Here is a 26,298-nt window from a genome sequence, read left to right on the forward strand (position 1 = left end):
GCCCCTTTGGAAAGCTCCCCAGCATGGCTATCAGTAAATCCTGGGTCATGGTTGCATTTTCAGAAACCTGACCCAAGTTTGTGTGGCAGTGCCACAGATTGGAGTGGCGAGGACAGCTCAAGCGGTAACTCATCACCATGTCCTGAACAATGGACAATGTCCTAAATGTTTCCTTGTCTAGCTAAGATACCTGAAGCAAAGCCTGCGGGGGGAATCATGACACCCAGTGCTGGTTTTCTGCCTTCCTCTGTGTTCTGCCACAGATCCCCTCAGGCCCAGAAATGGTAGGTTTCCTCCAGGTCAACCCTAAGATTAAACCCATTGGCTAAATGGGAGCTAAAGGCCTTTGGAAAAAATCCTAAATCATGACAGTTTCATGCTAACTTACGTGGCCTTGTCTTGTGCTTGAATGTCAAAACTGTATTTGTACTTTTGCAACATTTCTTCATTTCTATATATAGAAAGGAAAAAGAGAAAAATCATTACTATAGTTTAAAACATTATCTTATTGCGTATATTGAACACTGCACATTAAGCTTTGCATGTGTCTTTTAAGGCATTGGGAATTTTCACTGAAGAGGTTGGGACCCCAGAGAATGATCTAGAGGCATACGTCTAAATAACATAACCCATTGGAATAGCTAGAATTTATAATAACTAACATATTTTTGGAAAGGCCTATTTTTAGCACTTTTGAGTGAGAATATCTCGAGAGGAAAGAATCTACAAAAGTTAAGTGAAATCCAATTTATTAGTTTAAAGAGTAACTATCAATTATACTTAGAATGTATTCTCTCAGAGCAAACAGCTGGAAATTTCCTGCATTTTTATTTTAACATGTGTTCTCAAATTTCTAGTGCTCTGAGATCATAGCTAATATGTCCTTGCAATCTGTGCATTTCTGCTCAGCTCTTGTTTTAGAAGTCCAAAGTGACATTGTGTCAGGAGCCAAGCTTGCTGTGCGGAAACCAATTTTTGGAGAAGAGAAGCAAAGTATAGAACCAGAGGAAAAGCAAATGCACGAAAATGCTTTAATATCGGAAAATGCTTCCAGTGAAATTCTGTAAGTAATCAGTGTGGCCAGAAAAGCTACCTGGTTCCTATTTGAACTCATCTCATTAGCTCAGTAACAGCACAGAGCCCATGCAGGGAACCCACGGCAAGTTTGTGAAACTAATGGCAGTTGAAGAGCTAGTATTTAATTAGTTTCCTGGCAAAAGGATAGAGCTGGAGCTTCAGTATTCAACCATCACAATGATATACTTTCAGTAATTTTGTTATGATGTTACTATTTTTAAAAGACTAGAATCTTAGAACTAGAGGCATTTATTTGAAGAATTCATGTTTTTGCTTCCATAAATATGGACTTCAGGAACAGTAATGCTTCTTCCTTAATGTATGTTCAAGTTGAATGCATGTTAACTTAAGCTATCATCCTGGATTGCTGGAATGGCTTTCTAATTGGTTTCTATTTCCATAATCTCCTCCTTCCAATTCCCCTCGAAGTTTCATCTATGGACAATCAACATTCTAAAACAATCCTCTTTATGCAGTTCTTCAATGGCTACCTATTGCAGACAGAAAACAATGCTTAGTCTGGAATCCCAAGCCCTCCTGACCCTGGTCCAGGCCTGTCATCAACCCTCGTTTGTACCACCACGCCCACCTCCACTCCACACTTTTTCTGCAATGTGAACTCCGAGCTCGGCAGCTACAAGCTGTCTCTGGACTGTGGCCTACCCCACTGATGCACTGCGGCAGGCCTCTGACCACAGATTCATTTCTCTGCAGCTGAGGTGCCTTGATGTGCCGTCCTCATCTGTGGAAGGATCCTTTATCACTGAAATCAATCACGGCGGGCTGTGCTAGCGATGACGCACTTATCAGTCCCCTACCCTCTACCCCCGCAACCCCCCCAACCTGGGAATTCCTTGAGGCCAAAAGCTCTGTCACACGTGTTCTGTGAAGACCAGGGTAACTGACTTTTGTTATCATTTACTGAATAAATTAAGGAATCATTGAATGAGTTCCCAAATTATAAAACCCAAAATAGCCGGTCAATTACCATTGCAATAACTGAAAATTATATATCATTGTCATACAAGCTGTTTTAAACGACTGTTTCTATCCTCAGTTACAAGAATGTTAACTTTTATGTTAGGAATCAAACTTCCTCATTTTGGTGGGTAATTCATCTGGTCCTACGTGCTGACATTAACAAAGGTACCAGAAAGCCTTTTTGAGAGAGAGTGATTTGACCTATATGGTATCTTCCTCTATTGTTAGGGAATTGGCCGCAAACTTTCCTAACATTCCCTTTTGTTCTTCTTCTAAAGAATGTATCATCTAGCCTCTGAGTTATTATACTGCACTTGGGAAAAAAATTAAGCAGAATGTAATAAGAAAGAAAGAATATCTTCGAGAGCAAAGATTCTTGTTGTTTTGATTCATAGATTTCAGCAAGGCCTGGAATCCTTGAAGGAGCTAAAAGTCTTTGAGTCCATTCAAAACGTAATGCAGGAGCATGGTGGCTATACTTAATAATACTGCACTAGATATTTAAATGTATCTAAGAGAGCAGATCTTAAAAGTCTTCATTACAAGAAAAAAATTTTTTGTAACTATCCATGGAGATGGATGTTAACCAGGCATATTGTGGCAATCATTTCGCAATATATACAAGTATCAAATCATTATGCTGTACACCTGAAATTAATAGAGTGTTATGTGTCAATTATACCTCCATTAAAAAAAATAATGCAGTAATCTCCTGCACATTCTAGGCAGGTTCTTTTGATCCAGTCTTTTCTTGAATACTCCTAGTAACTGGGAGATCACTATTTTACAAGGCAGCCCATTTTAATGGTGAAATAATAATTTAGACTATCTCTATCCTTCTTTCACTCCATTGCTAAAGCAGAGCCTACCCCACCCCACCCAATTTCTATCACAATTTCCTGTTTTATTCTACTTGTGACATTCATTGTTTATGTATTCATTTACTTGTCTATTATCTTTCGCCTTCCCACTAGAATGTGAGCTCCATGAATCCTGAGAACGTAACTATTTTGTTCATCACTATATCCCTACAATATTAGAACTCTATGCCTACAATATAGTAGATGTAATATTTAAGAAATATTAAGGGAGTGAATGACTAAATAATGACTAGTTATATGAATGAGTGAATAAATGAATGGACATAAATGAATTAATAAAGCAAGATGCATTTTCAAATGGCTTAACTGTACTTCATTTGCTTGGGAGCTGAAGAGTATAGAGATATCCCAAGATAGAAAATTCCGTCTAGACTTGGAGGAAGAATCTTGTTTACAGTTTGCTGAAAATGTTCCACCTAAGAATGACATTTTGTTTGTTTTCCTGGGAGAAATAGAGTTGGTGGGAAAGCTGTGTTTTTCATTTTCAACACAAGATGGCACTGTTGTTTCTTTAACTGTTAATGAGATTTTTGACTTCAGAAGCTGTTTGTGCTGCAGTTCTGAATGAGGTAGTTGTTACCCACCAATTTCATATCCACATGTAATACTTTTGCTACATTTGAAAAGTGTATGGTGTGCTCTGCTAAGGCAGGAATTGTCCCTGGAGATTTGGGTCATTTGATATTGCTTGCAGTTACATCAAATTACCACAAGCACCTTGGTGACCACAGCCTCCCCCAGAGAACTTTGTTTACGCATATGCACGTTTAGAGTGCTGAAGGGTGCTTGCTGCTTTGCCTGTATATTTCTCCTGCCTTCAGCAGAGCAGTCTTGGTATTGTGTCGTGATCCCACGGAAGCAAATGTACCTTAAACAGTGCCTGGGAACTTTATGTATTCAAATCTGCATGGCGGCTATGCTTCCATTCACAATTTCATCTTAATAAGAAGCCAGAAGGCAGACTCAGTTATTCAAACTATGACTGTTTACTGTAAGTGTTTTTGTGTATTATTCTCTGTCCAAACCTGACACTTTTGTGCTGGTGCTAGTTGAGTCTCTCAAGATTTTTCTGTTGAGAGGAAAAGTTAATTAAGATTCCTTACCATTGTCTAATGAGTAAATTTTATGAAACCTAGTAATCTAAGCTGTCTGTTCCAGACAGAATTATGATGCATTTATGAAGTAGGCAAGAGTCTCATTACATGTTCGTTATGAATTTCCAAAACCACTGAGTAGTCTTTTTTTTTAATAAATTTATTTATTTATTTATTGGCTGCATTGGATCTTTGTTGCTGCACACGGGCTTTCTCTAGTTGCAGTGAGCTGGGGCTGCTCTTCGTGGCAGTGCGCAGACTTCTCATTGCTGTGGCTTCTCTTGTTGTGGAGCACGGGCTCCGGGCGTGCTGGCTTCAGTAGTTGTGGCACAAGGGCTCAACAGTTGCAGCTCACGGGCTCTAGAGCACAGGCTCAGTAGTTGTGGCACACGGGCTTAGTTGCTCTGCAGCATGTGGGCTTCCTTGACCAGGGCTTGAACCCATGTCCCCTGCATTAGCAGGTGGATTCTTAACCACTGCACCACCAGGGAAGTCCCCCACTGAGTAGTCATAATCTTATTTTTGTTTTTTTTGTTTCTGTTTCTGTTTTTAAGCTCTTTATTGTAATTTAATTACTTTACACTCTTGTGCTTATTTTTGAAATGTAATACATGGCCCCATTTTTTTCCTGAGTAAATATATGACAAACATGAATGCTGTTTATTATGTGACAGAAATTTTATTTGTAGCCTTATATTAAAAAATCTAAATTGTGTATTAATAGGATATGAATTTGCAATGTTAGGCACCATTATAGAAATATGCTTTCCAGATTCACCAGCATCCTTCAGGATATGATCAGCCTGCACCTCAGAGAGAATTCTGTGAGTATAAATCAGAATTCTTACACTTCTCTTTGCTTCTGAACCTTGATAGAGATTCACACGCAAGAGCCCATCTCCGAATGAAGGCTTGTCACACACGTCTCAGGTATGCCTGGCAGGAAACTTCTCATAACTTTGATGAGGATGACAGTCTTCCAAAGAAAACAGAAGAAGAGCTCTTTGAAAATATGGAACCAGAGAAGAAATACAGGTAAAAAGTTGCAGGGGATTCCTATTAAAGCTTTCTACCAGGTCTTAGATTCACTCACTTTAGGGCAAAAATATTCCTGAAGATTTACATTACTGTTAGTTTCTGTTTACATCAACACACACATTTGTATGTTTCTTGTGTTTTTGACTGAAGTATTTACAAGCACTGGTGGGAAGACCCTTCTTGCTTTAGCTGTATACTATAATTTCTTGTTCACTCGTGTCTTTTCTATTAAAAGGTAAGCTCATCCATCTTTGCCTCCTGAAAACTTAGAAGAGAGTCTGTATATTTGTTGAATGAATGTGTGACTGAACTTGTATATAAGCATATAAGATGCCCTGAGGTCTTTAAGAAGTCAGTAAAATGCAATTTTTTCCTTTTTAATTTTATTTTACTTTTTCTGGTCAAGGGCCAATGAAATGACAGAAATCTATAGTACTTTGCATTATTGCACAATTTTTATACATTTACTTAACATGACAGCAGTTTATATGAATTAAGTTTTGGCACTTCAACACTTAGCATTATTCTATGCACATAGTAGGGGCTTAATAGACATGTATAAATTAATTTAATTGCCAATGCATTGTGATGTTTGATAAGTTTAATAAGTCTGCTTAATGCCTTAAGAAATATTTAAGTAAGAGATTCCTTTAAATTAACTTATTAGCGTATCAGTATTTTTGGTTTATAATATTCTACGAGCTGTTAGGGAAGATTGAAAAACTTGGAGAATGGGATTCTATTTGCCAGGGACTCTGTAGATAAAGGATGGAAATGATCAAGATTGGAACAGAACTTCTTTATTTCTCTCTGTTCTGATTCTATATGCCCTGTTCCTCCTCCTGCCTCTTTTCCCCTTTAAATTATCTCAAGTGAATTTTTTCTTTCCTGATGAATTTCTCATGTTCTCTTGGATAAACATTTATTTCTATTATAAAATAAATTCCCAGTTCTACTTTTTACATCAGTTTGACAGTGCAAAGCAAATAACATTGCTGCTGTCCTGATGATAATGCTTCCCCAGTGTAAGTGAATTTGGTTCACGGCAGTTCTCTTGCCGACAGAACTTGCAATCTCCAGCACATCAGTGCGCGGGACATTTTTCTGCTGCTAATGGAATTTTCTTTATCTCAGCCATTCTCCAAAACAGAGTAAACTGCAGAAGTTTTGCCACCAGCAGTTTGAATACAGAGATGGGCAAATTATAAGCTATGCCGTTCCTCAGCTAGTCTTGGGGGTGCAAGGCCCCAACCTGCGTTCAGGCATGGAGGTGGTTTTGGTGGAGAAAAAAGCAGTCAATAGTCATCAACACTGGGTGCACAAGGAATACAGCAGGTAAACCCATTATGTTTGGGCATTAATATATCAAAAGGTAAATAGGAGCCTAAGAGATCCAGCATAGTCCCCACAGAGCAGGCAGGGGCGTATTTGAGGACTTTGGGGATTTTCTCTTTAACGTTGCCAATAATTTTTTTAACTTACTCAAGGAAGAGAAAGAGAGTGAAATCAAATGTAAATGTTCAGGTGTCTACACACAACTCGGCCACTATGGATTCAGAAAAGAAACGTGAAATCTGACCCACTGGGTTCATAGTTTTAATGGGCCCTCAGGGTCAAGGGAAAACTAGACTCTCATCTAATTTATTTTTATAATTCGAAAACATCACAGAATCGAGTAAAAATTCTTAAAAGTCCCATTTTAAAAAATTCGCAGTACTTTTGTTAACACAGTCTCTTGCACCTCCCCACATATGTGCCTCCCCTCCCTTCCCTACTTCCATCATATAACCAACTGATGTGGCTTCCACTCGCACAGTGAAATCGAATTGAAGTCTTACCTAATCAAATATATCAACCCAGTACAATGGCTGGCCCTTGTTTGGATCCAGATTCAAACCCACCACTGTCAAAAAGGTTATTTCTGAGACAGAGGAAATTTAAAATAGTCTGGGTACCAGATGATATGGAGGAAGTCTGTTAATTTTGTTGGGCCTCATAACAGTTTGATGGTTATGTTTAAAAAAAAAAGTCCTGATCAGGTGGGTGTATATTTGTAGTATTTTCAGATAAAATTAAGAGATATCTCAGATTTGCTTTAAAATATTCTAGCACAGCAAAAATATAAAAAGTGAGGGAGGGGGACTATGAAACAGGAATGGCAGAATGCTGGTAAGTGTTGGGTCCATGATGGTTTCTTACACATTTCTCTCTGGTTTCGTGCATGCTTGAACTTTTCTTTAATAAGAGAGAAAACACCTCTTTGGTTTTTAGGCGGTTTGCTTTGAATTCTACCATTAGTGTTACATAGTGGGGCTCCAGGGCCCTCGTCAGTCTCTTGAAATACTACAGAAAATGTGTTTGTGTATCTGTGCAATACTTTTTTTTTCCCCCTGGGAAAGAGCTATGGTTTTTGTTGGATTCTCAAAAGGTGTGTGATGCAAAAGGCTTAGGGGATGGCTGCTTTGAGAGAGATTGTATAAGCTTCAGCAGGCGGCAGCAGAGGGCCCAGCACAGACAGGAAAGGAGCTAGCCTTCCTCTGCTCACTGTCTGAGATTCAGAGCTGGCAGCAAGGAACACATGCGGCCTTGTTTTAAAGACGGCTGAAAAGCCAACGTGTAGACAGACCTGGTGAGTGTGTTCTTTCGCCCCATTCATGGCTAAGCTGTCTTTGCGAGGGCAGCTAAGAAGCAGGCTTTTGTCCCTGTGAATGGTTTGCTGTGTGGGATCAGAATTCATTCATTCAGCTGCAAAGGATTATCAAGGGCAGTGCTTTAGGTGCTGGTACGTTAGCAAAGAACAAACAGATAAAAATTCCTGACCATGAAGCTAGTGCTACCTCATCTCTACATTTCTGGAATTTAGAGCTACATCTTACTGCCTTGGCTTTCTGTATTATAATAGAGGTCCCACTTGAGCCTAAGTTGGAATTCGAGCATGGCTGAAGGGCTGGGGTGGACACACGTGGGGAATGAGAGACGTGACCCGAAGGCAGGAGACAGCCACACTTGATGACTTTAACTCAGGAACGCTTGGTCATTGGAAGAGAGCGCAAGTTCTGAGTCCTGCTCAGTGTCCGTACTGGTTTTGATTTTCATCCTAAGTGCTGTGGGGAAAGTAGGAGGAGGGGAAGGCTGCTTAGGTAAAAACAGAAAGAGAGACTTGCCTAAAACTCTATGCACTCCAGCACCGCTTTGGAAAATCTAACCACATGTAACACAAAAGAGGATGGTCTCTTCCAATTTCCTTCCACTTTCCAGAACACTCTACAGTGCTGTCATCTTGAGGCCTCCCCATGTCAAGCTGTAGAAGAGAGGGACAGTTGGAGGGAGACGGTGGCATTGATTGATCCCTGGTGGGAAAACTGCAGAGTCTAGGGAGACGAGGTGGAGCCGTGAGGGGGAGGGGCAGTGGGACAGGGTTTGCTTGTGAACACGTGGGTCACCATCTAAGGGACTCCCACACACTTGGGCAGGAGAAGTTTTGCAGAAGTCTTGATGACTCAGTGTAGGCATTATTCAGAGGAATATATGTCCCATGACAGAAATGTGTTTGTATAGTGACAATAATTCTGAGCTTTCGTCTACATTTTCCCTTAGCATTTTGCCTTTTCTTTTTCATGTGTTTGGATGCTGAAACCCATTTGTTCTGATAAGGTGGTGGGGCCTGGAGAACCTTGGGTAACACTATGTAGCAGAAACCTATACGCAATTTCATTTATGTGAACCATAGTCTTTTGAGCTTCCATATTTTCCCCCGGCAGCAAATTAGCGTTTATCGAGGCAAATGCCCAATCAGAATTTGTGTCAATAGAGCACAGGCCCAGTAGCTCACTGCCAGAGTGATGGGAAGTGCTAAGTGCTATCACTGTGCCTAGAATTTTCCACCATTAGTCCTTTCCTTCAGTCCTTTGGGTCTTGCATTACTTTTTCATTATGGCCTTCTATTTAAAATAGAAAATAACTAGGAAATCTGATATCTTAAGCAATTATCAGTAAAACCTCTTAAGGGAAATTACGACTGTGAGAACAGGCCTGGCTGGGAGAGCACATAGTCTAGGAGAGCAGTGCAAGAAACCAGCGAGGGGGCCCTGACGGGCAGCAGGAAATTACCAAAGACACACTTACTTGATTTCTAGTCACACAGAAGCATGGTCCAGGTCAACTTTTGAGATAATCTGGTATCTCTCTGCCATTTTCAACCCTAGCATAATCTGAATTAATCGTTTGGTCTCAAAAGGGAAATATCAAAAAAAAAAAAAATGCTTAGGGATGAAAATCGCCTTCAATAAGATTCAGAATTATAAAAGGGAAAATACAGTGTCATGGAATTCAGAGCTGAAAGAGATCTTGGAAATTTTCTAGTCTTAGTCACTTGATTCTAAAGCCAGTAAACTGAGGCACAACAAGATGAAGGGACTCGGGTTAGTAGAAGAGGCTGTGCTATTGTGCTTGATGTTGCTGGGACACAGTTACATTCTCACACTGCCAGTTCTCTTACCGTTTGGCACAGAGCAGAAGTCTATAAGCTCAGGCTTCCTGCAGAGTGTAAGCACTCCTGCTCTGGGCAAGTGACAGTCGACTGTCCAAAAAGGAAAAGGAAAATCAGCACTATCATGGCTGAGCGTGGCACTGAAACGTGGAAGAAGTTGCTGCATCTATTCTAGGCAGCAAGAACTGAGAAAGCTAGGTAACTAATCTAGGCACCTCAGTAAGTCCTTGCAGGAAATCTGCAATCATTCATTCATTTGACTACTGCTGAGTGCCAATAAAAATGCAAGATGCAAACTACACCAGAGATGAGGCCACAGAGATGAACAATATTGAATATCTGCTCTCCGGGCCGTGCACAGACTTGAGAAATGCTAAAAAGGTATTTGATAAAATCAAATACCCACTTTGGATTTAAAATGACACTTCGTTAACTAACAATAGAAGGAAGAAACACATTGTAAGATTGATAGCGATTGTCTTGTAGGAATATAAATGATGTTTCAAATGCTGTTTTAATTTTTACTATATTTTCCAGTACTTTGTAGATGCTTTACGATGAGGATACTTTGTTTTATGTTCAGAGATTTAAATTAGATATCTAGAATTTTTTGTCTTGAAAGGAAAAATATGTTACTCTTATAAGAGATCTCCCCCACTCCCACATCATTAAATTTTATATTCAGGGCTAGTTATATTTTCCACAGCAAGAATGCCACCGCTGGTCTATAATGTAACTATGCTGACAGACATAAAGAACTGGCTTTTTCTATATAGGCAATATCCTTGAATGTTTGGTTTATTCTTGCTTTTAAGTGATGTAAGGAAAAGAATGGGGTTTTAGCTCTATATTTTTCGTTTTTCTTTTTCTTCACTCAAGGAGGCTTTATGTTAGCTCTAATGTAAGATAACTTAACAGCATTCAACATATATTTTGGATTTTTAGGGACTATGCATTTAGGAAAGAAGAATTTGCAGGAAAGCTATAAAAAATTGCAACCATCAATAATAGTAGCTCATACTAAGTGCCATGAGCCAGACAATATTCAATGCATTTTCTACACATTAACTCATTACATTCCTAGAACTAGAGTCCTGTGAGGTATGGACCTTCATCCTATTTTACAGATGAGGAAACTGAGGCACAGAGTTGTTAAACAGATCTTGAGGTATACTCAAGATTTAAACTCAGGCATTGTGGCTCCAGAATCCATGCTCCTCATCACTCTGCCACGTTGCTTCTCAAAACAGCAAAACAGGTGAGGAGAGCACACACCAGTCCGGGTACAACCTGGAGAAAGAAAACACACAGTCATTTAAACAGGGGATGTTTAACATAAAGGATTATTGAACTATGATACATGACTAATAGATTTTTTAAAAACCCTCTAATACTATGGTTTCTCTTTAGATCGTGTAAATCTTTCACCTTTTGAAAACCCTCTATATGGCACTCTAGGGCTGAGAGCTGAGGACAGACTTGAAAGTGGGCCCCTCCCCATGGCTGGAGCTCAGACCTCATTGGAAATAGTATGGGTGCTGTCCACTGGATGGCAGAGAAATGTGTTGGTTTGCCTGGTCAGACCTGGTCTGTCATTGCTGGGTAAGCAGGAAGCAACCCTCTGGAACATATGTGGGCGTACAGCTGTTGCTGGGCACATGGAAATGCAAAGGGTATGGGGTTGCTGGTACAGCAGAAGGCTTGGAGCTCATGGTATCCATGTCGGGAGGGCCACAAGCAGATGCTCAGCAGGCCAGGCCAGGGCTGTGGCCCGTGTACTCTGGGCACGTAGTTGGGACAGAGCATCACTGGGTATCCTCACTCCCAAACACTCCCATGCAGCAGCCAGAAGGAACAGGAGAGCCCTTTTCCTTCAGTGTTCTTCCAGCACTCTCCACTGAGAAAGCTTAGCATTGTGCTTTCTGTGGGGAAGAAATGCCTAAAGCATTTCACGTCCCTTATCACAGAGTACGTATGGAGCCAAGAGGCAACACACTGGTTACTGGCACAGAGGGAGCTCTAAACTGGTCATGCTGCTTTGTAATGTGCTTAGTCCTGTTTTCCCAAGGACCTTTCACCTGATGAGTAACCCAGACCTCGTGCTGGCAGTGTCTGTGACCAAGGCTAGAGATGAAGTCTGTGGCTATCCTGTTATTGTTCAGGTAAGATACTCTTTACAAGCTAAAGAGTAATCATGGCCCTTTATTGGTTAAATGTAAGGAAAGCTCCAATGCTTCCTGGTTGTAGAGAAAGAAAATAGCTGTCATAGAAACCTATTTTGAATGCCATTGTTAAAATATTTACAATAGTCTGCCTAGGTTTCAAGTTGATCACGTTCATGTAGCTCTTAATTTAGTTTAATCCAACAGATGGTGATTGTGGGCTTGCGGCATATCAGGAGCTATGCGAGTTACTTAGATCAAATCCAATGGCAAATATGAAAAATTATCCCAGTAGCATTCATAGGGTCTCAGTGGTGGGTGCAGTCAGGTGAATGACTAAATCACTGTTTTAAGTTCAGTGATTTAGAGACATAAGCAAGTTGCCTCTCACCTGGCAACCGGTAGGAAAGACTGTGGTTGGAGAAGTCTTCCTGGAGGATGTGAACTCATCAACATTAATTCTACTAAGAGACTCACTTGAAATACATTTTCAACATACTTTTGAAAATGCTTATAGCAGCCAAACAATTTTTGGAGACTCCAGAGAAGTCTTCATTTGAATTTTGGGCAAAGACCGATGGAGTTGTTTTTTTCTTTCCCATGTTTGTCTGTCATCCTCACTTACCAAAGACACTGCTAGATGGGTATGTAGTTTTCCTTGTTAGGAGGAGAGAACGTTTAGGAGTGTCCCTCCTCTGTATTTACTTTCTGAATTCTCCACAGTATTTGCCATCTTTTTGTTGAACATAATATATTATCTTCAAATAATATTTGTTTTATTCCATTTTTTTAATAGCAACAAGGCAACTTGTTTTGCAGGTCCTGAATCCAAAATTGGAATATAGCAATCTGGACAAATACCAAAGCTTAATTAAGTCTTCTATCCTGATGATAAATATGGAGTAAAGTTTTATTCTAGGAGACACGGTGTATATAACATCACATTTTTCCCTGTCAGGTGCCTCTTTGGCATGGACCACAGTGAGATAAAACCTCATGCAGATGCAAATTAGAGCCTTAATCAGTTTCATAAAATTGTAGATATGGATGTTTTCCCCTAAGATTCCCATTTTATAAGAAATGAGTTTGGTCCCAAGGTAATTTGTATTAACTTTCAAGAGTTTTGTTTTTGCTTGGTGTTTCATTTTTATTTCTCGAAGCAATCAGTTTGTGAGAAAATATTAAAGTTCATGTAAAATAATAAAATTGAGGCATGTTAGGTTAATGTTACTAAACTCCCTCCCTGTTCCTTGAAATATAGTCTTTGTTTCCCATGCCTCTGAGGGATGCTCTGTTGTCTGACCTATTAAATCAGTTCTTAAGACTCATTTATTTTCCTCTTCACAATCAATCTCTCCTTGGTAAAGTTAAGTGTTTTTCATTGTAAAGTTCCTTGAGGTGTCATGATATGTTTAGTTGGAACTAATCTACCAGTTTAAATTCCTTAAAATTGAAACTACTCATTTTTAAACTTATGCTTAAACCAGGTTTTATAATTAGAAAAATATGCTGTTTCTAATTCACAAAATGGAGTGTACTCACATTAAAAAAAATAAAAAAAACCTTCTTGATAACCTGTGAAATGTAAATTAAAATATCAACAAGGTACTAGTTTTCATTTATTACATTGATGATGCTTTGGCAAGAGTGTGAGGAAAGGAGGCCATTTCATATAATATTTGTGGAAGTGTAAACTAGAATAACCTTTCTAGGAAGAATTTTTATTTGATAAAGCTTTACATTGTACATCATAATTTTTAAAAATGATCCTGTTCCTTTATTAGCAATTCTTCTTGAAGAGTTTGTTCTCAAGAAGTTATGGATTTACACAAAGACTTATTTGTATGATTGTTGGTTGCTCTTTTGCTTATAGTAAAGAAACTTTGAGAAACAATCTAGAGGTTTAACTGTTGAAGATTGGTAAAATAAAATACCCTAAGATCAAATAGTATACATCCTTTAAAAAGAAAAAAAAACTAATGCAGTTATCAAATTGTATGTATTTTGTGATTCTACTTTTGTAAAGCAAAGAATGAATATATATATAAATATAATCATCAAATATCAATAATAGTTATCACTACGTAGTAGAGCTTTGAGTAATTATCTGTACTTTCTGAATTTATGCAATGAAAACTAGGACTGCTATAAACAAATCATAAACTCTCCATATTTTGTCTCAATTTTTTTTTCAGAAATACAAACCTCATAGCAATGGAACTTCTAATCAAAAGTGGAATTACATGAAAAATATGAAAGCTTTTAAGGCCTTTTACAGCACTGCACTGGATAAGGAAATCACAGCAGCAAACTATGCTGGTATTTGTACATCCTCTGTGATTAAAGAAGAAAACATTGATCAACCAGTAAGTGGTTCCTTCCTACTGAGGACAAAAAAGGGGTGTGTGTGGAAATGGGTTCAATAAAGCAAGAAACTTTTTTTCCAGAAAGCCTTAAGTTCACACAAATTAAACAGTGACTTGTGAGTGAAATCACCTAGACTCTGCGATTCTGGTTAGGAAAGAATGAAGGAATACTGATATCACCCTCTGCTCGTGTTGTTTCCATGGCTCCCTATCACCAGCACCATCTTTGGTCCATCGTGGGCTCACCAGAGCACGCGTGAGCAGGAGAATCACACATACCTCACGCCCACAGCTGTGCCTGCCACATGCGATCCGTGTCACTCCACGATGTGACCTCGTGGCTTTGTATTATATTATACCAAGCCTGAGGCTAAGCATGATATACTCCAATTTTAAAAGAAATAATTTCTCAAGTTTGATCCTGTAATTTTTATTAGTAAGGAATTACTTGCACCATACTCTACAGATACTAGAGATATTTGTGGGTCAGTGGATCAAGGCACCTTGCTATTGCTGATAACCATCGGCCTACAGAAAACTGAAATCTCACAATGTACACTGCAAGACCCTCCAAGACCTTCTTTATTCTGCTCCTCAGATGTCTCTAAACTGCAGCTGCTTCTTCACTCCTCGTTCCCTGGCATTATTGAATAGGAGACTCCAAACGTACATTTTGCATGTCTCTGGTCTTGACCATTTTGCATGTCTCTGGTCTTGACCATTTTGCATGTCTCTGGTTTCGGCCTATGCTATCCCCCCAACCTTTCCTCCTTTGTCTCTGATCGCATACCTGTTAGCAAATATGCTGCCAAAGACTGCTGAAGTCATCTTAAAAAGAATCGAGTCAACTTGAAAAGGCTCCAAAGATGAGACAACTTAAGCATCAAAATGACTACTGAATGCACTGGGTAGGCACACATTAGATATGTTCACGCTGAAATTAAACAACAGCAACAACAACAACTCAATTGGTCACAATTAGATGATGATAAGGAATGAGTTTATTACTTTAAAAACCAGTAAATAAAGAATCAAGCATTTATTTTTTTCCTTCCTTGATGAACCATACCTCAGGATAACAAAATAGTTTACAAGGAGAAGCTTCACTTCGTAGAAATATCCCAGCTAATAAATGAATAAAGTATGAGGAAATCAGAATATCATTATGTTGTGAACTGTAATAAATTAGTGGGTCTAGGCAGGGATCATCAGTAGCTACTAACATTACAAAAAGACACACAACAGTTGCCCCTTGATAGAAATACACTGTACTACTTATGAGGTGTTCTTGCCTCCCAAATCTAACTGGAGAAAATATACAACGCATGATTACAATAAAAGAAAAAAAGAGAAAGAGAAATGAGGAACATGACGATTCAAAGAGACTTAAGAGGTATTTAAGCTAATTATAATGTTTTGACTTTATTATGATTCTGTTTCAAATAAATTGAAAGAGTGAGAGAATTGTAGAAATTTGAATAGTAACTGAATGATTATATTAGGGTACTATTATTATTAATTTTAGGTATGCTATTATACTTAACGATGAGTTATTTGTTAGATAAATATAAAACTTCCCAATTGTCAACATTTCTTCTAAAAGAGTGTAACTTTCCTTTCCTACTAGTTAAATGATAACCTATCTGATAGAATTCAAATGGTTAATCTGAAGAATGCAATAATATATCAATTCTGGGGTTCACAAATTTAAAAAAATGTTTACCTCTTGCGGGCCTGGGAAAATCTGCTCTCTGCACAAAGGCACTAAATCAGTAGTTCTTACCCTTTTCAGAGATGCAAACCTCATTGAAAGTTTCATGAAAATTATGAATGCTCTTTTCCCCACAATATGCACACAAAATGCACACAAATGCTTTCTGTGTAAGATTTTAGGGAGTTCGTAGACTCCCCTTGAAATCCTATTTGGATGTAGGGTAAAAACTTCTTCTCTAGACGGTGTTTGCTTGGGCACGCTTAGAAAAAGAAAACTTATGTGAAGTAACCGTTGTATGCTAGAAAGCTACTCTATATTAGATGCTGATGCAATATTTGTTATTTTTGCATAGATTGTATCATTTAAATAATAAATAATATAACATAAATAATAAATATAAACAATAAATTAAATTAAGATCGATGAAGAAACAATAATTTATTCACAGTCACACTAGCTATTATATATATAGTAAGGGTCATTGTTGATCAGACAAACCGCATGTTGTAGACCGTATTTGTTTAATGTCAAATGAACAGATCAAGTTAGTTATTTCAACAAATCAGGGAAGTTTCATAGAGGAAAAAAATCAGTCAAACCAATTGCTTGGTATTCTGTGTATAGAGCCAGCAGCTGACTTGCTGAACTTTTAAACTCTGTTTGCAAACTGTAGACATCGCCAAACCTTGGGAGCTACCCCAATATATTGCATTTCCTTTTCAAAAGCAGTTTAAAGGCTGTGTTAAGTGTGAATGAATTAACCAGATATTCAGTTTACACTGTGTATATGCACCATTGCCAAAATAAAACAATTTGGGAACCGTCAAAATAGTAACACCACAGTCATAAGAACTGATGTCTTACTGAATGAAAATACATTTTCTGGGTACTTTCAGTGGGTTTCTTTAGTGTAATAAGGAATATCATTGGCACACAATTCATCATGAAATCCATATTTTTCTGTATGAATTATTCTATATGCAGTATTCATTCAATTCCATCTGAGAGGAGATATTTTAATTTTCTGTCTCCCAGTAATTGTAGGAAAATGGAAATCAGATGTTCATATAGAGAAATCCATAGTGGAGCTTAAGAAGTATATCTTCAAAAGTATCATCTAAATGTTGGCTTTGAATTGAGGTAGCTTTAAGTATTTAAATGGAGTAGTTGAAGAAATATGACAAAGGCAAAAAAGCCAAAAACTTGGAATCAGAATTCTCAGCTTTATAGTTCAGCTTTGCCATATACTACTTGAGTATCTTTGGATTAAAAACTTCCCTCTCTGAGCTTATATTTCTCATCTGTAAATTGAGAATGATGATATTAACTCTGGCTCTACTTAGCTTATAGGCTTGTGGGAAAGCAAATTAATGAGTCTATATAAAAGTACTTTAAAATGTTCATACATATTCAATAGTAGAGGAACTAGTTCAATGAATCCTCATGTACCTATCATCCTAATTCAACTATTATCAAGGTTTTGCAATATTTACAGATCCCAGACATGATATCATTTCACCTGGAACTTAAGCATGCACCTATGAAAATTTGAACATTTTCTTATATAATCATTATGTCATTATCACACCTAACAAAATTAACAATTTTTTGGCCATCTAATACCCTGTTCAAAATAAAATTTCTCAGGTTCTCCTAAAAAATTCTTCTTATGGGTGGTTGGTTTGAGTCAGGATACAAACAAAGTCCCCATGTGACACTGGTTGCAGAATCCATCCTATAGAATGCCTTTTGTTTGTATTTGTCTGTTTGCTTCCTAGGCATCCTTTAACCTGTTTCTCTGGCCCCCATAACTCCTATAAAAGAAATTTAGCACTGAAGTTTAATTATATTTATGTTCAGATTTTTTTAAACAAGAATCTTTATAGGTTTTATTGTGTATTTCCTATTTATCACTTATGCAAGCATACAGTGTGGATTTTACATTTTTTTGGTAAAGGTAATCCATTCTTGGTGTTACTAACCACCCTCCCCCCCTTTCTAAAAATTTATTTATTTATTTACTTACTTTGTTTATTTATTTATTTATTTATATTTATTTATTTATGGCTGTGTTGGGTCTTTGTTGCTGTACACGGGCTTTTTCTAGTTGCAGCGAGTGGGGTCTACTCTTTATTGCGGTGTGCAGACTTACTGACATTGTGGAGCATGGGCTCTAGGTGTGCAGGCTTCAGTAGTTGTGGCATGTGGGCTCAGTAGTTGTGGCTCATGGGCTCTAGAGTACAGGCTCAGTAGTTGTGGCGCAAGGGGTCAGTTCCTCCATGGCATGTGGTATCTTCCTGGACCAGGGCTCAAACCCGTGTCCCTGCATTGGCAGGCGGATTCTTAACCATTGCACTGCCAGGGAAGTCCTCGACTTTCCATTTTTAATGATAGTGGTTATCGATGACTTCAGGTGATTACAACCTAATCTCACATCAAAAAACTATTCCCAATGACTTTTCACTTAGTGTTGCCTTTTTTGTGATCTTTGCCCAAATCAATACAGTAACTCCCCTATGTAGGAACCCGCCAAGTTGTGAACTTTCAAAGATGTGAACGTGAGTTCACATGTCCAATCATGTAAGTTAGTTCATGTGTCAGGCATACATTGTCATGTGTGTGCATCCTCTACAAGTGGTTGTGCTTTTGTGTACTTTACTGCACAGTACTGTATAGGGTTGAGTATCTTTATTTCAAATCCAGGATGTCTGAAAACAAGTGTAAAAGCAGCAGTGATGTAGCTGGTACTGCTAAGAAGTGCCAAGTGATAACAATGGAAACAAAAGTGGAAATAATTGAGAGAGTGGAGCGACAAGAGGAAGAAGTAACTGAAGAACCAAAAAGATTCACGATGCAGGAAATGGCAAGGGGATTTTCTTTTCTTTTCTTAAAATTTATTTATTTATTTATTTATTTATTTATTTATTTATTGGCTATGTTGGGTCTTCGTTGCTGCTCGAGGGCTATCTAGTTGAGCGAGTGGGGGCTACTTTTCATTGCGGTGCGTGGGCTTCTCATTGTGGTGGCTTCTCTTGTTGCGGAGCATGGGCTCTAGGCACGCAGGCTTCAGCAGTTGTGGCACTCAGGCTCAGTAGTTGTGGCTCATGGACTCTAGAGCACAGTCTCGTTAGTTGTGGTGCAAGGGATCAGTTGCTCCATGGCATGTGGTATCTTCCCAGACCAGGGCTCAAACCCATGTCCCCAGCATTGGGGCGTATTCTTTTTTTTTTTTTTTTTTTTCCATTTAATTTTATTTTTTTTATTTTTTTTTATTTTTTGGGGGTACACCAGGTTCAATCATCTGTTTTTATACACATATCCCCATATTCCCTCCCTTCCTTGACTCATCCCTCTCGAGTCCCCCCCACCCTCCCTGCCCCAGTCCTCTAAGGCATCTTCCATCCTCGAGTTGGACTCCCTTTGTTATACAACAACTTCCCACTGACTATTTTACAGTTGGTAGTATATATATGTCTGTGCTACTCTCTCGCTTCGTCTCAGTTTCCCCTTCACTCCCCGCCCCCTCCCATACCTCGAGTTCTCCAGTCCATTCTCTGTATCTGCATCCTTGTTCTTGTCACTGAGTTCATCAGTACCATTTTTAGATTCCGTATATGTGAGTTAGCATACAATATTTGTCCTTCTCTTTCTGACTTACTTCACTATGTATGACAGATTGTAGTTCTATCCACCTCATTACATATAGCTCCATCTCATCCCTTTTGTATTTGTAGGTGTTTTCCTTTTCTTGTGTTTCCTACTTAGAGAAGTTCCTTTAGCACTTGTTGTAAGGCTGGTTTGGTGGTGCTGAATTCTCTTAACTTTTGCTTGTCTGGAAAGCTTTTGATTTCTCCCTCAAATCTGAATGAGATTCTTGCTGGGTAGAGTATTCTTGGCTGTAGGTTTCTCTCTTTCAGGACTTTCAGTATATCCTGCCATTCCCTTCTGGCCTGCAGAGTTTCTGTAGAGAGGTCAGCTGTTATCCTGATGGGTTTTCCCTTATATGTTGTTTGTTGCTTTTCTCTTGCTGCTTTTAATATTTTTTCTTTGTGTTGAATTGTCATTAGTTTGATTAATATGTGTCTTGGTGTATTTCTCCTTGGGTTTATTCTGTATGGGACTCTCTGTGCTTCTTGGACTTGGTGAATTGTTTCCTTTCCCATGTTGGGGAAGTTTTCCACTAGAACCTCTTCAAATATTTTCTCAGACCCTTTCTTGTTTTCTTCTTCTTCTGGGAGTCCTATAATTCGAATGTTGGTACGTTTAAGGTTATCACTGAGGTCTCTGAGACTGTCTTCTAATCTTTTTATTCTTTTTTCTTTTTCCTGCTCTGTGGCAGTTATTTCCCCCATTCTATCTTCCAACTCACTTATTCGTTCTTCTGCCTCAGTCATTCTGCTGGTTATAGCATCTAGAGTATTTTTAATTTCAGTTATTTTGTTATCCATTGCTGTTTGTTTTTCTGAGTTCTTATGAACTGTTTCTTGTACTTTCTCTATTTTGTTATCAAGATTTTGTATCATTTTTACTATCATGACTCTAAATTCTTTTTCAGGCATTTTTCCTATTTCCTCTTCATTTATTTGGCCTTGTGGGTTTTTTTCCTGCTCCTTTGCCTGCATGGTGTTTCTTTGTTTCCTCATGGTTGTCCAAACTTTTGGGGTTGCTTTTCCTGGTGATAGAGGTGTTTATAGAAGACTGTCCAAGCCTCAGACTAATGTCCAAGTATTGGATTAAACGAATATTCAGTCTAGGAAACACATACATGTATAAGACACACAATTATTGAATCCGTTAGGACATAAGGCTCTAGAAAGACCTGACAGAACCCCAGTGTGCTATCAGATATTCAAAGAGAAACCCAGCAGAAATTGACAACTGAAACAGAAGAAATCAGAGATAAAAGCAAAAGCAAACAAACAACAAATAACACCCTACACCTACAAACATCAATCCAGGGAGATTTTGTAAGCTAGGATCAAATATAGAAAAGAGCTGGAGTACCACCAGAGAGAATGGAGATTCTCAGAATGTAATTAGACAACTGTACTAAGAACTAAGATAAAGACAAAAGCCTAATATTAAATACCAAGGCAGTGCGTCATCTGGAGAATAGAGCAAGGAGTCTGAGCAGACCAATGGTGTTGCTTATAAGTATGTTAAGATAAAATAAACTTAAAAAGGCTGGAAGAAAGGGGAACAGAAGAGCGTAATGTGGTTGGAAATATGCAAATAAAAAGAAAGGAATAGAAATGTATAAAAGATAGGGATAAAAGGAAAGTATGAGAGATATTTTGTCCGTACTACCAAAAACTTAGCTAGATATAGAAATATATAAAAAGGCAAAAAAAAAAAAAAAAAGGAAAAAAAAAAGAATAAAAAATATCATTAAAAAATTATGTTATAAAACTTGTAGATCCCTTAGGGCTAAGATCGTATTTAATAAATCAAAAAAAAAAAAAAAAAAGAGAGAGAGAAAGAAAAAAAAAAAATCCAGAACTGATCCCAGAATGGACCAGTTCAATAGGTATTGATACTAGTATTTCTGTTTCCTTAGCGTCTCAGCTGTAAGTGTCCTTCTCCTTGCCTTGGGTTTTTTTTGCGTTATTCTGTGACCAGCAGAGGTTCCTTTATTGTTCGTCTGTAAGCGTCGGTGTGTGGGGAGGGAGAGGGTACAATAGTGGCTCCTTCTCCTGGGAGTGAGTGAGCAGTGGCGCACTGTTGTTTCAGTCAGGCTTGGAGGTGCCTGTTGCAGAGGGACGTCGCTGGTGGCTCAGGCGTACACAGAAAGTCTTAGAGTTGGGCCTCTCTCCGGGTTTTTTTCTTTTTGATGCTGTTGTTTTTGTTTTTTTTTTTTCTCTCGGCAGCCTCCCTGCTGCTGGCGTTGCAAGGGGTTTTAATCTAGCCCCGCCCGAGTGCCTGAGGGTGCTTGTTATCCCTGAGCACTGTAGGTGGCCCACGGGCGGGCGTCTCTCCACTGCCTGTTGCAGAGGCGCCGAAAGAGAGGGAGAGGCTATGCGCGCGGCTCCTCCCCCCGCCCGGGAGCCTGCAGCCTCCAGCCTCCATCATGGCCGGGCAGCTCTCAGGAACGGGCACTCCTCTCCGTGGACCTCTTCCCTCCTGTGCTCTCGGTCTGTGACCCTACCGGCAACAATGTTTCTCCCCCTGAACCAGCTCTCCGGTTCCCACGCTCCCGCTCCCGGACCCTCCGTTCAGCCATGGATCGATGTCTCGGTCCGGGAACGCTGAGCTGCGCTGCGGACCCTCCGTATGTTTCTCACTCCCTCCCGTCTGCCACCGCTCCGCCGCTTCCCCCTCTTTGAGCCCTCGTAGACGCCTCTCTACCGGCTATGTCGGGCTCCCCGCAGTCCTTTCTGGTGTCCGAGGCCATCTGCTGGTGTTCAGCTGGTTCTCTGTGGGAATGACTGCGTCCTTCCGTGCATTCCCAATGCATCTGTGGAGAGGGATGCACTCCACGTCTTTCTACTTCGCCGCCATCTTTTCTCCCCCGGCAGGCGTATTCTTAACCACTGCACCACCAGGGAAGTCCCCCAAAGGGATTTTCTTTATTTGAGGAGGCACTGTTAGTTTTTAAGGCACAGGACACGAACATAGAACAGTACACGAAGGTGGCAGCAGCCGTTCAGAATGCAATCCAATGCTATAGTGTCATCTATGATGAGAAAAAGAGAGCTGCTACCCAGACATCATTGGATCATGTTTTCAAGAGGGTAGATAGAATTGAATCCAGCAAGGAACCAGAATATGTGTTCCATCAATGTCAGGCGTGAGTGAAGTTGCAGCTCGCCCTCCATCTCCTACTGCTGACCATCCTTCAGCTCTACCATCTCCCACCTCCTCTCCTTCCTCCAGCAGTAACTCTTCTTTCCTGTTCACTGGATGCCAGCCCTATATGCCAGCTGTTGTGCTGTGCTTTTGTACTTTTCAAGGTACTGTACTGTAAGATTAAAAATGTTTTATTATTTCGTGTTTGTCTTTTACGTATTATTTGTGTGAAAAGTGTTATAAACCTATTACAGTACAGTACTATGTAGCTGATTGTGTTAGTTGGGTACCTAGGCTAACTTTGTTGGACTTAAGAACAAAATTGGACTTACGAACATGCTCTCGGAATGGAACTCGTTCGTGTGTAGAGGACTTACTGTAATTTCATTAGAAGTTTCAAAAGGGTCAATTTTGTCTAATTCTATCACTTTCCCCCACCATATATTAGCTGAACTTTCAATGTAAGGAAGAACTTTACCTCTTCAACTAGGTATTTGACTACCCAGAAATACAAATATGGTTTGTAATGTGATGGAAGGATAAATGCTTAATTCATTTTAGCTAACTTAACTATGGTAGTATAGAAAATCACCTGAACATTTCTTGGCTTAAACCAACAACCATTTTATGCTCTGAGTCAACAATTTGGGCTGCGCTTAACTGGGTGGTTCTGCTGGTCTTGCCCAGGGTCACTAATCTGGCGGTAGCTATCTGGTGGTACACCAGTAATTTGGTGGTTCTGTGTTGTCTGAACAGTCAAATCACATGTCTGGTGTTTGGCAAGCTGTCAGCTGGGGGCCTTGGTTCTCCTCAAAGCTTCTGAAGTAGGCTAACTCCAGTGAGCTCGCATTGTGATCTCAGGCTTCCAAATACAGCCCAAAGAGAACAAGCTCCATTGTGCAAGCCCTTCTTATGTATCTGCTTGCATCACATTCACTAATGCTACATTAGGCAAAGCAAGTCACATGGCCTCGCCCAGATTCAAGGAAAAGAAGAAAGGAGAAAGAAACTATTTCTTGACTGGAAGAGCAGAAAAATGACATTTCAAAAGGGCATACATACAAGAATGGGATGGTTTTATTATGATCATCTTTGCAAATAATCTGCCATACTTGCTAATGGCCAATTTCAGCGTTGTAAATTGGTGCCAGTTTACTTCCAATGGACTCCAGTAAGTAGTGGTTTTGTTTTTATCTGTTCATTGGCTTGTTCATTGCTTTATTATATTTTTAACATCATTATGAACTCATGAGACTTTACATATTCAGACATATTTGAAGTGTTTCAATTATCATTTTATTTTGCTCCCAAAGTGTCCCACTTTGGGCCAATGGAATGTCCTTCATATTGGCTCCTGTGTCTTTTTTGACATAATGCCTTTACTCTTGGATGGCTTCTTCTTCTTTTTTTTTTTTTCTGAGCACGACAAGGAACCCTTGCTTGTCTTGTATATTTCTTGCCCCAAACCTGGAACTGGCCATTCCTCCAAGAAACTGATTCTGGATGCATGTTATACTGATCGATGTTGAATTGTCATTGCCGCTAGACTTTTTCAGTCAAGAGTGTTTGGAAATATTTTGCTCTCTAATATAATAATTAGAGAGCAAAATAATGCACTCATGTTGAGATTCAGATTTAGCATTTGGGGATTATAAAAGTGATTTATTTGTATGGTAAAGTATTCTGCAAAAGTGCTATCATAATTTAGATGCATCCAAATAAAAGTGTCTTTATCTCCATTGTCAGGGATACTATTATCTCTCACCCAATGGAAAGAAAAAAACAACGCTCTGTTTGGCGTGTGGACAATCCCTGAGAGCAGAGGAGGGACTGAAACAGTTGCTTCCAGGACTGCCATTCCTCTGTGCCTCGGGCTCCAAGACCCAGAAGCCCTTCTCGCAAGGGCCTTTCAAGGTCATCAATGTGGCCAAGGTGTGTAATGATCTGAACTCTGCTAATACCTGCATGGCATCAGTTTGGAAACTTTGATGCATTCATTATTTGCCTTGCACTCAAGTTCATCTCTGCTCATCCAATCCATCTTTCACTGATGCACCTTTACCATTCCACCTGCATTGATTTCCTTTTCCCCATTGTAACTTAAAATACATTGTCTATTAATAGTTCGATACACTCTTTGAAGTTAATTGGGCACTTCTGCGGCTTTAATCATCTACTGACACCTTGCAGTACTCCCTGTGTTGCTTTTAGATGAAGAAGTAACTGCAAATCCTTACTTAGTGGAGTAGCTTTTTGCCTATATCCACAGGGCAAACTCCTTTTTCACTAGTATTTTCAAGACTAATTTAATGTGTTGTTGTTAATGACTCTTCAGGTTGGGTGCCTGAATTCACGCACATGTCTAACACTATTTATAGCTAGCTCATGGAGAAAAACATCTCTGCTGCTTTCCTGTGATCTTCATTTAAAATGGCCCCACTTAAAAAATCCTTTCCTTCAAGTTTAGAAGGGAGAAGAGCTAAGAGGAACTTACACACCTGTATAAAAAGGAGCAGTTCCTAAAGGGTGGGAACATTCCCCCTGGTGTGCTCTTCAGGGCCTGCCCGTCTTATTCCCAGGTCGCTGTCCTCTCTCTGCTAACCCTGACACGCGTTGTAGAAGAGTGGGGTAGTAACAGTTACAATAAACATCCACTGAAACAATAACGCTGAAGGAGAAGGGGAGTCTGTCCCCTGGGAAAACTCGCAGGCATTTGACTTTGCTTCGGTGATAGTGGGGTGGTGTTGAGGAGGTAGGGGTGAGCTGCTCGGAAAGAATCTCCCACGTTACAGCTTTTCCCTCAGGCAGCTTCTTGAGTAGCCATGAAAAGGGAAAGGTGAAGTGTGGCGTTCCCCACCCTCATTATCATGTGGTTAAGCTACACTCATTCCCCTCCTCATTCATCAGTATCTGCCGCCATAGGATGGCATCATCCTAAGGTTAAAGATTAGGAGAGTATCTTTAGCACTAGTATCCATTACTTCACCCCCAGGCTCTCTCTGGCTCTGGCATCCTTCTTCCCTGTCCAGGAGGAGGCAAAGTAGAAAACAGGAAAAGGCCAGAAACACAAGCCAGAGGCCCAAAGATACCTAGAGACTCAGTGACAGGGCTGGGAAGAGGACCAAGGAGTTTGAACCCAATGTCGTAACCACTACAGCATCTAATACCTATAGCATATGAAGTGAGCATTTCAGAATTTAGATGCCACACCCATGTACACACATGTTAAATTAAAAGGCTGAAGTATAACAAAATAACAAAACTAAAAGAGAAAAATTTGAGTTGATCTATGCTGTTTTTTTTTTTAAATAGGCTGATTTATCTTCTTATGAGGCTGAAAACACTTTAAGTTATTATGAAGAACGTCTATTATCTTTACGAATGAAGACCTGCACGCAAGTTGTATCTCATAGTGGCACGACAGTTATGCACCAGAAGGCAGTGAAAATAATTGCGTACAAAAATGGAGATGGATATCGAAATGGGAAGTTAATTGTGGCTGGAACATTCCCCATGGTAAGTAGCTATCACTTAAATGCTTCTTGCATCCTCAGAGGTAATGATAATGGTGATTCTTCTGACAAGAAAGAAAGCAGTGGGATTGAGTGACAAACATCTCTGGCCAGTTTTACCAATTTAAGCTGATGAGATCAAGATCTCTGTTTTCTTAAGGATGTTATTTTAGATTGTATTTCTTTGGATACAGACTT

The 26,298-nt window shown here is 39.4% G+C and overlaps 1 protein-coding gene across 1 annotated transcript in view; it reads left to right on the forward strand.

Annotated features, from left to right (window-relative positions):
- DCDC1 (doublecortin domain containing 1) overlaps positions 1-26,298 on the forward strand; it is a 398,871-nt gene that overhangs the window by 348,926 nt on the left and 23,647 nt on the right. The window contains exons 23-29 of the mRNA XM_057748255.1: positions 910-1,063; positions 4,910-5,068; positions 6,206-6,406; positions 11,629-11,722; positions 13,918-14,088; positions 24,335-24,520; positions 25,901-26,104. Coding sequence (XP_057604238.1) covers positions 910-1,063; positions 4,910-5,068; positions 6,206-6,406; positions 11,629-11,722; positions 13,918-14,088; positions 24,335-24,520; positions 25,901-26,104 — 1,169 coding nt within the window. The remainder of the gene's footprint in view (positions 1-909; positions 1,064-4,909; positions 5,069-6,205; positions 6,407-11,628; positions 11,723-13,917; positions 14,089-24,334; positions 24,521-25,900; positions 26,105-26,298) is intronic.

Source organism: Hippopotamus amphibius, chromosome 9, assembly GCF_030028045.1.
Source record: "Hippopotamus amphibius kiboko isolate mHipAmp2 chromosome 9, mHipAmp2.hap2, whole genome shotgun sequence".
NCBI classification, from domain to species: domain Eukaryota; kingdom Metazoa; phylum Chordata; class Mammalia; order Artiodactyla; family Hippopotamidae; genus Hippopotamus; species Hippopotamus amphibius.